General features: G+C 36.1%; 2 protein-coding genes across 5 annotated transcripts in view; both read left to right on the forward strand.

Moving 5' to 3' along the window:
* The window catches only part of SF3B1 (splicing factor 3b subunit 1), a gene marked incomplete in the record, with an annotated part of 21886 nt that extends 11027 nt beyond the window's left edge, over positions 1 to 10859 (forward strand). Inside the window, 15 exon segments of the mRNA XM_072418828.1 lie at positions 27 to 128; positions 554 to 733; positions 1583 to 1669; positions 2682 to 2952; positions 3383 to 3528; positions 3767 to 3913; positions 4980 to 5105; positions 5224 to 5445; positions 6076 to 6258; positions 6339 to 6450; positions 6532 to 6652; positions 7008 to 7139; positions 7543 to 7815; positions 8283 to 8499; positions 9328 to 10859. Coding sequence (XP_072274929.1) covers positions 27 to 128; positions 554 to 733; positions 1583 to 1669; positions 2682 to 2952; positions 3383 to 3528; positions 3767 to 3913; positions 4980 to 5105; positions 5224 to 5445; positions 6076 to 6258; positions 6339 to 6450; positions 6532 to 6652; positions 7008 to 7139; positions 7543 to 7815; positions 8283 to 8499; positions 9328 to 9486 — 2478 coding nt within the window.
* Positions 10860 to 14816: 3957 nt separating this feature from the next.
* The window catches only part of ANKRD44 (ankyrin repeat domain 44), a 69255-nt gene continuing 68776 nt past the window's right edge, over positions 14817 to 15295 (forward strand). For 3 of the 4 annotated variants that reach the window (XM_072418836.1, XM_072418837.1, XM_072418839.1), the window contains exon 1: positions 14817 to 14964. In XM_072418836.1, coding sequence (XP_072274937.1) covers positions 14938 to 14964 — 27 coding nt within the window. In that variant the 5' untranslated portion in view covers positions 14817 to 14937. The remainder of the gene's footprint in view (positions 14965 to 15295) is intronic. The other variant, XM_072418838.1, reaches the window with a different exon arrangement.

The raw sequence follows: 15295 nt of genomic DNA on the forward strand, positions 1-15295 counted from the left end.
TTTTTTTTTTTTTTTTTTTTGTTTAGGTTGATGTTGATGAATCCACACTTAGTCCAGAAGAGCAGAAGGAAAGAAAAATAATGAAACTACTGCTGAAAATAAAGAATGGCACACCTCCCATGAGAAAGGTATTTATTGCTGTTGTCGTGCCCTTTTGTGTAAAATACAACTAAGGAACATGGTATAAATGGTGCTGTTAGTCAACTGAACTTATTTCCTGAATGATAAGTAAATAGAAATTTATCATATAGACAATTGTAGTTTGAAACCATTGCAGACTAGTGAATTAGAAGCACTGTCATGCAATCATTATAACTTCCAGGATAACATTGTTGTAAAGCAATTTGTATATTTTAGGTTATTATTTTTACACTTGGTATGAGATCCAGTGTACAGAAAATTTGGGCATTTTCAGTTTGTAATGTAGTTTTGTTACATGTGTATTTAAAAAAAAAAAAAAAAATATTTACCTAAAGCATGTATTAAATTCTGGGGGTTTCCTTTTTCAGTGAATGAACTAATCTTTTTTTTTTTTCCTGTTTTTTATGAATAGGCAGCACTGAGGCAGATTACAGATAAAGCTCGTGAGTTTGGAGCTGGACCTTTGTTCAATCAAATATTACCGTTGCTGATGTCTCCAACACTTGAAGACCAGGAACGACATTTACTTGTTAAAGTTATTGATAGAATCCTATACAAACTTGATGATTTAGTCCGTCCATATGTACACAAGGTATGTAGTGTTTAATCTCATTGTAGCATAAACCCCCAAGCATTGTATCCCTGCAAGGCTTTTGTTTGGGCTCCAGTATTGGATTGTATGTCGGCCTTCTCTATTTCTTTATCCTTTGGACCAGGTGTCCAAATGTGGATTAGAACTGGAATGGTTTGCCTCTTCTGATGACCACCACATCACCATATTTTATATGATTTGAGTTTTTAGGTCTGAAAATCACCTCACGCACTCACTTTATATTTTCATGGGCAGAGAACCTGTTAAAAATGTGCAAATGCCATCTTCTTATTCCATTTGCATCATATTTATCTGGCTGTTTTTAAAAATCAGTGTTTTAGGTGAATACTCTCAAATGTTTTAGTTCACACAAATACAATATTCTCAATTTAAGATTAGACTTTATTACATAACTTTATACCAGATTAGTCAAGCCTTAAAACTGGGTGCTGTTTTGAAGCAGTGGAATATTTTCTCAATTTGATATTGTCCATAAGAGATACGTTAAAGTCTATACAGCTCATAAATTTATCAATCCTAAGTAATGGCCCTAGAAGTATTCCTCTCATTTTGGCAATTATGGTGATACCCATTACGTTGTCCATGAATAAACCAGCGCTAGGCCACAGGTCAGGTAACGGGCACAATTGCTGTGCTATAGACTTAATTTTTTTAAAAACTCCATCATACATTACAGCTAAGCTGAGATATCGCACACTCATTCATTGATCTGTCAGGGCTGTAGAAGTAGTTCTTTTTGAAGAACTACTTTAACATAGACAAGGCATTACAAGTTTTTCAGAACCAGAATATACTGAATTGTTCAAATATCATTTTTTTTCCCCCCAGATCCTTGTGGTTATTGAACCCTTGCTGATTGATGAAGACTATTATGCCAGAGTGGAAGGCAGAGAAATTATATCCAACTTGGCTAAGGTAAGTGTGTTCTCTAATCCCTGTTTATTTTTTAGAACTATCTTGATATCCAAGCGTTAATATTTTTTTTTACTTGTTTTCAAATCTAACTGTACTGTGCTCAGGTTTTTTGGGAAGAGACAGGTTTCCAGTTTCTAAAGCTGAATGTATAGCTGTAGCAAGTGGACATACCTGCACTTTCCTAGGGGATTTTCCTGCCTAGAGCATTCTTCAAAGCTCTTTTTGTTTTTTTTTTTTTGGCTTCCAGTCCATTGTAATCTTTAAAAAAAACTGTTTTTATGAAAGGTACCCACATATAGCCACCTTAGTTGCTTCCCTTGCAGCTTCCTCCTCCTTTACAGGTAATGAGAATACCAGGTACTTCTTGGTTTTGCTCTTGCCACTGCTTGGCATTGCCATTTTACTTGCCCTGTCTCTGAAGACTTATTTTGGTGAGTAGGGAAAAGCTTGCTGCCCTACTTAGAAAAGCCTTGGGAGGATTTCATCTTCTCTATTTCAATTAAAGAAAACATTTTAGTTACTCTGTGGAACAAATCGTAGCCTTTCTGTAGGCTGGTTTGGAGCAGAAACCTGGCTGCCGTTTCTATTTTATTGCAGGTGTACTTAACCCCACTTTTATAATTAGGACCTTTTGTATAGGTACTTTTTTGTTTTCTATACTGTCCTGTGGGATCCGAATCTGGTATTCTAGACAATGATGACTTATTTCTTTAATGGGTTCTCCTAATTAAAAAAACGTACATGAGATAGTCCGGCTGCAAGAGCATTCCACCTTTTTTGCTTTTACTAGTTGAGATGGTTTGGGCAGAAACCTTTTTAGTGGTGAAATTTCATCACGGATCTATGATGAGGATGATGCAAGAAAACAGCCTCACCCACAATTAAAATGCTATAAACTTTGTTGTAAGGCAATGTGGCTCACATTGGTTGCTTTTCTATATGTAGTAAAATGTGTATTCATAATTTGATTTACTTGGCTTTAAAAAAAAAACTTTATTTTCCTTCCCCTAAGGCTGCTGGTTTAGCCACAATGATTTCCACAATGAGACCAGATATTGACAATATGGATGAATATGTCCGTAACACAACAGCCAGAGCCTTTGCTGTTGTTGCCTCTGCGCTTGGCATTCCTTCCTTGCTTCCATTTTTGAAAGCTGTTTGTAAGAGCAAAAAGTCATGGCAAGCCCGCCACACTGGTATCAAGATTGTGCAGCAGATTGCTATACTGATGGGATGTGCCATCCTACCGCATTTAAGAAGCTTGGTTGAAATTATTGAACATGGTAAGCAATTTTCAATGTTATCTAATGCATTTACCTGCATATTCTGGTTACCAAGATCCCATACCTTTTTAAAACCTAGAATTTGCCATAGAGTTTAATTTGCCTTTCTCCATGCTTTATATTTTGTGGAATACGTGAGATTACCACACCTATTGTGCTGTCTCTTTAATGTATACCCAATACAAATGTAACATTGATACAAATTCATTAATTTCTGTTTAGCGATTACTTCAGATCTAGTGCCCCTAAATTTCGTTTACGCAGCTATTACAGTTTTTATTACTTGATTATGCAAAGTCTATTGCAAACACTAGTTAACTCTGATCCATTTAGAAATTGCTCTGATCCAAAAAGGGTATAGAAGTGTGTGGGAGGAGGAATATGTTTCACTATGATTTGTGAATTTTAATGGATGTCTTGATTCTTTTAGGACTTGTTGATGAACAGCAGAAAGTTCGTACTATAAGTGCTCTGGCTATAGCTGCTTTAGCTGAAGCAGCCACTCCATATGGTATTGAGTCTTTTGATTCTGTGCTAAAACCTTTGTGGAAAGGTATTCGTCAACACAGAGGAAAGGTATGTAAATGTATTTTTCTTACGTGTTTTTTTTTAATTATATCTTTTTGGTCTATGTGCACCCTCAATCTGTAAAATGGACAATTTATCTAAATTTACAAATTGAAAAACTTTATGTATTAAAATAAAGTTGACCCCTGAACTATTAGCTTCTTTTATCTGTTATGTGCTAAGAATCATGTAAAATTGGTCTTGCTTCAAGGTATTGATGTAAATATTTGTTTCTCTATTTTGCCAGGGTCTGGCTGCGTTCCTAAAAGCCATTGGCTACCTTATACCCCTCATGGATGCTGAATATGCAAACTACTATACCAGAGAAGTGATGTTGATTTTAATCCGAGAGTTTCAATCTCCTGATGAAGAGATGAAAAAGATTGTTTTGAAGGTATTTTCTTTGTTAAATTTGTGTAGCATTATATTGCTTTACATATGAAGTGTTTAGTTGTATATCTTTTTCATGCTAGTACAGATACATTTTGTTTATTTACAGCTCATTTGCAGAGCTCTGTTTGAAAGTGAACTGTAGTCAGTACCGTAAAAGTACCCTCAAAACTCTTTCCTTCCTCGCTCTCCAGTCATCTCTGCTTCTCTCACCTCTCCGCACACTTGCACTACTCATTTCTAGTGCCTTACATGGTTCACCTACTCTGTTGTGGGTACGCTGTCTATTATAGTGTGCGGGCAACCCCTTTTTTTTTTCTCTCTAGTCTCCAGCTTGATGAAATCTGAACAGCACTTTGTCTTCATTTGTCATTAAACTGTGAGCATACCTAAAACTTGCTCCATACCTCCCTCCCGTCAACTGATTAGGTCTCCAAAGTTTTTCAGTTCCCCTTTTCCACTGCAGATTGCACAAAAACACACTTTAGCTCCATTTGTATTGTCTCTCTTGCCATGCAGTCATTGGTTTCTGACTGAAATACATGCAGATTTAGGAAAAGCCTGTGTGAAAGAAACATCTATAATAGCAAAATATTAAACTTCAGCAAGGACAGGTGCTTTCATAACTCAAAGCACTGCCTCTTACAAATGGTATAATTCATAGTCATTCCTTTATTTGCCTGCCCACACATAAAAACCTTTGCTAAATGACTGGAGCGACAGTGAAAAGTTGAAAGGGAGGACCAGAACAAAAATAATTGGGGAAAAAGTGAGTTGGATATTTCTGTTAGTGTGTCAGACCGTAAATGAGGGCTGCAGCCTCTTATATTTGTGAAGGAGTCACAGTGTGCAGGAAAATTGGACCAATATTTCAGTTTAGGAGAATCTTCATGTTTGCAAAAAGGGAAAAAAAGAGAAGAATAAGACCGAAGTTCATCTTTAATAACAAACCATTCATATTTATAATGTTTGGTCCAGACAGTGTGTTGCATGCTTTTAATTTGTAGTGGCCTTTTTCTATGTATGTCTTTATGAAATATTCTTAACCATGTATGTGAACATTTTTGCAGGTGGTGAAGCAGTGTTGTGGCACTGATGGTGTGGAAGCAAATTACATAAAAACAGAAATCCTTCCTCCATTTTTCAAACACTTCTGGCAGCACAGAATGGCATTGGACAGAAGAAACTATAGACAGGTACAGAATATAAACACATTTTTTTTGTTATGCAATTTCTTCAGTCCTGTGTATACTATGGTTTTATTCGCTCACTTTTTATGGTTTAATCACTCCTGTGTTTTCTTTTGCTGTGTAGTTGGTGGACACTACAGTTGAGCTTGCAAATAAAGTGGGAGCTGCAGAAATAATATCTAGAATTGTGGATGACTTAAAAGATGAAGCTGAGCAATACAGAAAAATGGTCATGGAAACCATCGAGAAAATTATGGGCAATCTTGGAGCTGCTGATATTGACCACAAGCTTGAAGAACAGCTGATTGATGGCATCCTTTATGCTTTTCAGGAGCAGACCACAGAGGTAAGCTGTTCAGATATGTTTATTTATAGTGATCGGTGTGTGTTAATTTATTCAGATACAATTTCTTTAGAATTTACATGCCCTAGGAACAAACTGGCAGATTAGTATGCTGTTAGTTTGACACTTTCTTACATGTGTATGTGTGTTTTTTGGCAGGCTATATTGGCGGTCACTTAACACGGAGTACTTCATACTATTAACAAATACGTTTTGGGACTTAGCCAAGCCATAGCCTTTATACAGGGTGGATCCTGCCCTCCTACATTTTATTTGTACTAACCTACCTTAAATTACACTTTGCAGTAGTTTGGTATTTTGATTATTCAACTCCCTGTTTCCATCTACTCAATGAAAACTGTTCTCTTTTAAGTGGATGGAATGGGGGCTGCACATGAATAATATGTGAGGTGTAGATGTGGGAAAACTTTGAAAATCATTATGTGGTGCCAGACACCACATTAATGATTTAGAGTAAAATTAATAAAGAAAGTACACATCTTGTTTGTGGATTTAGTTGAATCTTATACCTTTATTGGCAAAGCATACGTTGAGCTGCTTTTATGCCTTTCTCTAGTAATGCGTGTATGTATGTGAATGCTTCTATAATGTGCATTTTACCATTTTCTTTAGGATTCGGTGATGTTGAATGGTTTTGGTACAGTTGTCAATGCACTTGGAAAAAGAGTCAAACCATACCTTCCCCAGATTTGTGGTACTGTGCTGTGGCGTTTAAACAACAAATCTGCTAAAGTGAGACAGCAAGCCGCTGATTTAATATCTCGCACTGCAGTTGTCATGAAAACATGTCAAGAGGTAAGTAAATTGTGTTGTCCCCTTAGTAGTTTTTATGTATTTTTATTGTTTGTTTTCTAACTTTCTTTTATTGGTTTTAGGAAAAATTAATGGGACATTTGGGCGTTGTGTTGTATGAATATCTTGGAGAGGAATATCCTGAAGTGCTGGGAAGCATTTTAGGAGCATTGAAGGCGATAGTCAATGTTATTGGTAACTATTATAATAATATTATTCAAAATGAAAAATTTATGTGCCAGAAACCTTTGTTTTAACTGTTTATCTTTTTCATAGGTATGCATAAAATGACTCCTCCAATCAAAGATTTGCTGCCAAGACTTACACCCATTTTAAAAAATAGGCATGAGAAAGTACAGGAGAACTGTATTGACCTGGTTGGACGTATAGCCGACAGGTAAGCTTTTTTTCTTTTTCAAAATGAGTATCTTGTACACATGACATGGTGAGCAGTTTATATCAATAAATTCTTAGCTTGTAAGTCATTTAAATAATACTAAGTTCTGCTACCTTATTTGTATTTCTGTGTTTTGTGCAGTTTTATACATTTTTGGTAAATGTATCTTGCACTTTGTGCTGAATATTGCAGTACTGCAAACTTTCTCTGTAATGTTGTGTACATATAGTAAGCCTCATGGAACGTTTTGTTCCATATAGTTTAATTTTGTGTGTGTATGTATATATAACACATTCAAAAAAAAAAAAAAAAGTCAAAACGCATAAAACTGTTGTTTTTTTTTTCTTTTCTTCAGGGGAGCGGAATATGTTTCAGCAAGAGAGTGGATGAGAATTTGTTTCGAACTTTTGGAATTACTGAAGGCACATAAAAAGGCAATTAGAAGAGCTACTGTGAACACATTTGGCTATATAGCCAAAGCTATTGGGTAAGAATTTCTGATATATACAACATTTCAACATTTTTTAACATTTTTTTTTGAATAGGTAAAATTATTTAGCTCTTGGAAGTAGAGAGGAGAAAACATGTCAGAGGAGAAGACTTTCATGTCAAATGAATCACATGATCACTAAAATATTTTCCTGTCCAGTATGTCTAATAATTATGTTTGTCTGGTTCTGTATTTGTGTGACTCTACAGATCTGTATTTGTCTAAGGTTGAAAAAAATCATTTAGGCAATTGCAAAAAAATTGTTGATTCTCTGCAGATTGCATAATTTTGTATCTATATTCTGTTGAAGTCCAAAATAATTTGTCTATTTTAAGTTTCTATCAATTCTTGTATTATATTTTTGATCTTATGGTGTTGTCTTTTTTTATTTCTTTTTTAGACCTCACGATGTGCTTGCTACACTGCTTAATAACTTAAAAGTACAAGAAAGACAAAACAGAGTGTGTACCACTGTGGCAATCGCTATTGTTGCAGAAACATGTTCACCTTTTACAGTCCTGCCAGCGCTTATGAATGAATATAGAGTCCCAGAACTTAATGTCCAGAATGGTGTGTTAAAGTCCTTGTCTTTCCTCTTCGAGTATATTGGAGAAATGGGAAAGGATTATATCTATGCTGTTACACCTTTGCTTGAAGATGCTTTGATGGACAGGTAATTATTTTCCCTCTGTTCTTTTTGTATGCATAATTCCCCATCACTATCACAAACCTTTTTTTTTTTTTTTTACTCTCATGTGTCAACACACTGGTTTACTGTAATATGTTTTTCTAAAACTGTGAAACTAATACATGCTGTAATTGGGATGACTGTGTCTACTCGGAATTAGCCACCTATAGCAAGTGTTTGTGGGCAATTTTTTGTACAGTATTTTGCAGGCTGTAAATGCTGTGGCTCAAACTGCATGTTTATGCATAAAGTGAACTTTTAAAGTTTATTATTAAAACCTTAAACAGACCATTACTGAACTGTACATTTCTTGATAGAACACAATATGGAACATAATTACAAATTACTAATAAATCCCAGGACATAGCCACTGATTTATGACCTAGTTTATAGTTGTCTAAATTACAACATGTTTGCATTAATTCTCATTTTTTTTTTTTAATTTCCTGCAGAGATCTTGTTCACAGACAGACAGCTAGTGCCGTTGTTCAGCACATGTCCCTCGGAGTTTATGGTTTTGGTTGTGAAGATTCTTTAAATCACCTGTTAAATTATGTATGGCCCAATGTATTTGAAACATCTCCTCATGTCATCCAAGCTGTAATGGGAGCACTTGAAGGCCTTAGGGTTGCTATTGGTCCATGCCGAATGCTGCAGTATTGCCTACAGGTATGTCCAAAATGTTTTTTTGTTTTTTTTTTGTTTAGAATAGATGTATAAGTCTAATAGAATTTTCTGTCATTTAAAAGTAGAAAAAAAAAAACCAGGGTGGCGGACATCATGAGTTGTAAATAGGTGACAGTGTAAGGTAAATGTTGTGATCGTTTTGTTAGACTTGCAAAGCCAGCTTTATTAGCAATTTAAGAGGACAATTCCATCATGGTGATTTGTAAAAGCCATATAATCATTTAGATTGATATATGTGCATTTTAGCACGCTCTGAAGAAAAATATATAAAAGCTCAACTAGAAGGTCGTATTCGGGTAATATGAAATGTAAGCATAGATACTCATGGCACTTTAAAATTTAGTGTTATCGGTTTTCACAATACAACCTAATCTTGGGTGAAATGTTGGGCAAGTGGCCATCCACTTGGAAATTACCAACTTGGAGTGAGCACTTAATACTAGAACTTGAACCCATAATATTTTTTTTAATGCCAGCTCATTAAGCCCAACATTGAGACTAAACAGTGACACATACCTTACTAAATGGTGCATAACTAGGTTATCCACAATCCATTTTGGATCTGCTGGTTTTACATATGCTTTTGTGGCTCTATTGAACATTGTTATAATTATTGTGCAAGGTCACTTAAAAAGTGGTTAGCTTTATTAGAATTAATGTTAGGGAAAAAAAGCAATATGAAACCTCTACAATTGGGTATAATTGGGCTGAATGTATGAAAATCAGGTAAGCTTTATTCTGACCTAAATTTTAAACTGTGTTTTTTGTGCAAAACTTAATTCCTTTTTGTTTTTTTTGTTTTTTTTTTAGGGCCTTTTCCATCCTGCCCGAAAAGTCAGAGATGTTTACTGGAAAATATACAACTCTATATATATTGGTTCACAAGATGCTTTGATTGCCCATTATCCTCGTATCTACAACGATGACAAGAATACGTACATTCGTTACGAGCTTGACTACGTCTTATAAAATGTTCTTTGTTTTTTTTGTTTTTTTTTTTCCTGTTGTCTTTTGTAAAGTTCTTGCTGGCTAGTAATGCACACCTTTGAAAATGTTCTGTAGCATGTATTTTAGGCAAGATTGCTTAAGACATCTAGAGACAGCTATCACAAGTAGATGTGGCCAATAAAAGCTGGGATTTCTTATTTTGTAAACTGTTTTAGAAATCATTCCTAGTTTTGCAAAACATAACTGAGGAAATAAAAGTTTTATGTGTAAATTACTTGATACTCCTTTTTTTGTTTTTTTCCTTTTTTTTCTTTTTTAATGAAAATGCTAAATAGCCAGTAATTTGCATTGCATTTTGGGCTTTAAAATGGTCAGTTTGCCTATTCTACAAGACCTGAAAGACTCAGTTTTGAAAATTTTAAAATAAAATGTTAAACCTTTCGGGGTATATGAAAGTAACTTGTCCAGCTGTTGTAGTAATTTGCAGGTTTGCACTGAGGGAATAAAGAATCTTTTTAGAGTCCCCTGAGTAGCCAATTATTCATTCCCTCCTGTGTTCAGTAATAAACAGCTGAACTGCCATCAAATAAGCCAGAACTGCTAGGATGTGGCAACAATAAAGTATAAAAACTGAAGAGTTGTTTTGAGGATTTCCTAACTATTGGTTTCTAGGGCAGAGATAAGTATTGATTTCTGCTGCCTATAACTCCATTTTGTAGTCACTTAAATGGATGTGGAAGTAAAATGGATAATGTATTATACTGATGTTATAGGCTGTGACTGGCTATTCATGAAGTTATTTTAGGCAAGACAAAAAAGCCCAGGTCATTCATTCCTGATAAGAGTGTATGTATATGTGTATGCATCTAATTTCTTGATTTGGACTTTCCTTAAACCACTTAAGTGACTGCCTCATAGCACATCTGAGAAAGAACAGTTGGGAATATTAAACATGGCTTGTTTTAGCTTGGGTGCTCCCTACACAATTTGTGTTTTCATGGCGTAGTGAGCAAGCAGTTTCTTTTGCGCTTATTTTAGTTTTTGAAGACAGCTTAAGTGTTTTGTGCCCAACCCCAAAGTAGGGATCTTCAATTCTCTTTATAGCTTTTGATTTTTAAATGTAAGTAATGTTGACTCTTAAAGAGCTGAATTTTTTTATTTAAAAAAATCTGCAAAATGGCTCCGTAAATATTCTTTATCAATCGGATGAAAACTTAACGAAAGAGTGCAATTGTAAATGTTTTTGACGGTTTGGCAGGTTTGCAATGTATGCAACTAATAACACACAGTTGTGAATAAAAATAAAATGTCTCTTTTCTGTACACATTTTGATATTGTGGGTTGCATAACCATAAAACAAAAATTAAATAATAAAACCACAAGAACCAAAAAAAGGTCTAATGTCTTTACACTCTGCAAATACTAGAGCTGCTGGAGAAGTTTAGTGAATGCATTGGTGGTAACATGGAAAGTGTGTAGTAACCATGTGTGTATCTGTGCAGTGTTGGACCCAACTTTTTTTTAAGCTGGGTGGGAAGAAATTGCAGGCGGGTGGCAGCCCCTGTATTGTGACCCAGCTCATAAGTAACTACTCAGAAACAACCAGGTGGTTACTGAAAAGTGCCGGGTGCTGCACCGGGCTAAAAGGGACTGGGGAGAACACTACTGTGTCAGGGATGGGGTTGCATATCAACAGACGGTAAAACCCATTTATGCTTGTAAACTTAAATTTTCAACTCGTGAACTAATGTTCACAAAAGGCTATAATCCTAAAAGACAAAGTGACAGGGAAATAGACTGCAGCTAAAGGAAAGTTGTACTATGAGAAATGAATTCTGCAAATTTTCTTTTTCTTTTGAGATCCTATTTGCCTGATAGTTATACTGCCTTAGTTCTACTACCAATTCTAGTCCATGCCCTATGCAAATTATAATTTTGTTATTAATAAACCGGATTTATATAGCGCCCACATATGCAGTGCTATACATAAAATAGGGTTTGCAAATGACAGACCGATACAGACAATCCTAGATGTGGAGTTCTGGAAGCGGGCCATTTTTTATCCAGCCTTGTGACGCTGATAAACTAAAAGTAGTTTAAACTTCACATTGCTACACGTTCCAGCAGTAGCGAGTCAAGTTCATAGATTCACTTAGATTTGGTCCTTGACATTTTCATTGACACCACACCAATCCTTGTTTACATTTTCTATTCCCCAGAAAGTTCTGTGTTGGTAGTAATTATATTTCCTATGTAGTGTATGCCTAATACTGGTGCTTAAGATTTTACAGAAGATCTGCATTCTCTTTTTTTTTTTTGTTTTACCAAAGCAAAATTTCCTGCATAGATGTGTTGCATAGATAAGAGCCTGTGTTAAATGTCTTTAATTCTTTAGTTTTTTTCCCCATATTTTGGATTTGGGCTCCCTAAAATGAAATTGTAGTCAGTATTCACCCTCTGTTCCTATAGATTTAACACACCATTATTACTTCCAGCACCCGACTATTGCTGCTATAGCACTATTGTATTGTGATGAAGGAATACTTCTACGTAGATGATAATATTTTGGGACCAATTCATGTAAGAAAATGATGTGGGCTTATGTAGTTGAGGCAGGTTTTTATTGTATAAACTTATTCCACACTTTGATCTATTTATAAAGCGGTGAATTTCACATTCTCTAAAACATTCCCCGGTGGAGAATGACAGTGATTTGTTGTCCACTAGGGAATGTTTTAGTAAATGTCCCATTCACTGCCTAATAAATAGACCCCTTTGCCTGGGACTTCCCTATCCTATTTGTGTGCTTACAGAACATACAATGCATAATGCCTTTTAGTTTTCTAAAAAAAAAATACAAAGTACTGATGCTCCTTGCTTAATGACCCGGTTCTGTTCCTGTGACCTGATCGTTAAGTGAGGAGCATATGATAGACCCAGTCTGTAGCGCCTATCAGTGACACTGATAGTCGGCAGACCGGGTATTGTGGAAGATCACGGAGAAAGATGGGAGAGGAGATGCCATTTAGATATACACTGCACAGTTCTTGTACGGTGTACTCGTTGAGAGAGCTGGTCGGTAAATGAGTAGGACAAATATACTGACTTACTGTATATTTGTGATGTTGGTGCAATTTCTAAGCCCAGGTTCCTTGCCTCTAAAAATATGGAACTAGTATTTGGAAACAGTGTTTTTCCCCAACTCCTAAATTCTATTTATTTGAGTGATTGCAAGCTTATGGGTTCTGTCCTGCTCCCTCTTTTTCTTGGAGGAAGATTTCACTAGATACAGATCCTAATTTTTCAACAAGTTTGTTGCTAGAAATCATTTCATTCATTAAATTGCCCTTTTTAACTTCATATTTCTCCATTAAACGTGATTCTGCTACACAACTGCCATCACATAAACTGGCCCTTGGGGGATGTTCACTAGCTAGGTACAACTGGTTCACTGTAAAAGTTTTATTTCAAATACCAAGTTTCCTGAAGGTTTTAGTCATAATAAAATTGTTCTCAACAAAAATTTCTACATCCGGAAAGTTAACATTTTCTATCCTACACAGAGCATGAACTACAAATATTAATCATTCCTCTTAATTGGTGATGATAAAAAGTCTGAATCTTCCATAGATTCATCACAGATGAATAAAATGTTTCCGCTAAATCTTGTTGTAGTTGACAACAATAAGTGGTCTTTACATCAGAAAACCCTTGACTATATGCCACTAGTCCTTCATTACACTAATATTAATAATAAACAAGATTTAGGTAGGGGTTGCACAAGTGGATATGTTGCATTCCTGACAAACCACAAACTAGAGAGCTTTATCTTGAAGTCTCCTTGTCAGCAAGCCATCTGGCCAGATGAACTGACAATGGAGTGCGTTTTCCCCGGTTCCTATGAATCGCATGTTCTTGAAGTGTCTCTTGAAGGAGCTCGCTTTTTAGCATTCCCAACTGACTGAGTGTTCAGGCTTCTCTTCATCTCAAGGCCTCCTGCTCCATCAGAACCCCCCCAAAAAAGCTGCATCTGATGGCCTGGATCTTGAAAATCAAAGGCAGATGTATGTGAAGGAAAATCCTCAAAATAAAAAACATTACATTAAAATCTGATGGTGTTTTTACTTTTACACTATATAAAGAAATGTTTGCTTTAGAAAAACTAAGAATAGTGCAATAAGACGCAATAGTTGATGCTATTAGAACATGTCTACACTAGAAGTATGTCTACACCAAAATTTAAATCATACCTGTAATGACCACTAACCCGACTCTCTCCTCTACAATCTATTATGAATGCTGCAGCCAGACTCCTCCATCCTTCCCACCGCTCCTCTTCTGCTGCATCTCTTTGTAGTTCTCTTCATTGGCTTCCATTTCACCTGAGAATCAAATTCATCTCCTGCGCTTTGCCTTCAAATCCCTCCACAGTTCTTGTCCCACTTACATTTCTGACCTAGTAAAAAAAAAAAAAATCTAGGCCCTCTCTTCTCCAATGACCTACTAATGACTTCCTCACTCATAACCTCCTCACACGCATGGCTACAAGACTTTTCTACAGCTGCGCCGACTCTCTGGTTTTCGTCGAGTTTTTCGGCTTGCTCCTACTTTCTGCTCATTTAAAAAAAGTTCTTAAAACTCATCTTTATAAACTCACCTACCTGTCTTCTGTTTTTTAAAACCCTCACTACTTCCTACCGTTCCATATCTCATCTCCTATTGTGTGATAATTCCTAAATTGTAAGCTCTTCTGAGCAAGCTCCTCTCCTCCTCCCGTGTCACTGTCTGTCATTTGCAACCCCTATTATTTACAGCGCTCCGTAATATGTCAGCGCTATATAAATCCTGTTTAATAATCAAAATAACAACAAATCATAAAAACATCAAACATCATTATGGCACAAATTTATTTTCTAAATAAAACACAAAACCACACCTAATCCCACCTTAATAATGGGTGACAAAATGCACACAACAAAGGGCGGGAAGTTGGGGAGGTTTTTGTTTGTGGGCCTGAGGTGATTTTATACCCCAGTTACACATCATTTTTTGATTCCTTAATTTTTGAAAATGTTGCTCTCTTCTTGTCATGGATACATTTTTACCAAACAATGATGTCAAATGATTAACTGACTTTTCTGTAAACCGTTTTTTTTTTTCAGTTTGAACCGTTAGAAATTTATCCTAACATTTTCTCAGGCGGCCATGTTGTTTGTCTGCATTATGTTTCTCCGCCATTAGATGGCGCCAGTGCTTCTTGAAGACGCAGAGGACAGAAGAATACTGGAGAAATTTGCCTTGTATGTGATGATGTCAGAAGCAACGGGTCTGTGTATTGTACACTTCCTGTGTCTGTAGTTCTGCAATCTTGGCAGAAAGGGCTGGAGAGGCAACTTGTGAGCTGTGTTTGTAATGCTGGAGACCGCTTTCTGATAAAAAGTTTTACATGCAAGCAGCCCATTGCCTTCAAGAATGGCTGCAGGGAAACTTACAGAGCAGGTAAGGTTATGAATTCTATCATCACACAGATTGTATTCATAGCTTTCAGGATTACAGCATGGACTGAGGGCTATCATAGAGATCATATCTATAAAATCATCCTAGAAGCCTTTATGGATTCTTACTACTAAACCTGAAAGTTTTGTTTTGCTAAAATCCAGATTTGGACAGCTGCTGCTAATGTACACATTCACCCATGTTCAGCCGAATTGGTTCAGATTAGTTCCCAGGATAGCCTTATATATATATTATAATATTCAGGGTTCTCCCCAGGCCCTTTTAGCTGGGCGCACCACCCCGCACTTTTCAGCACCCACCCGGCTGTTTTTGG

The sequence above is a fragment of the Pyxicephalus adspersus genome, chromosome 7 (assembly GCF_032062135.1).
Source record: "Pyxicephalus adspersus chromosome 7, UCB_Pads_2.0, whole genome shotgun sequence".
Lineage (NCBI taxonomy): Eukaryota > Metazoa > Chordata > Amphibia > Anura > Pyxicephalidae > Pyxicephalus > Pyxicephalus adspersus.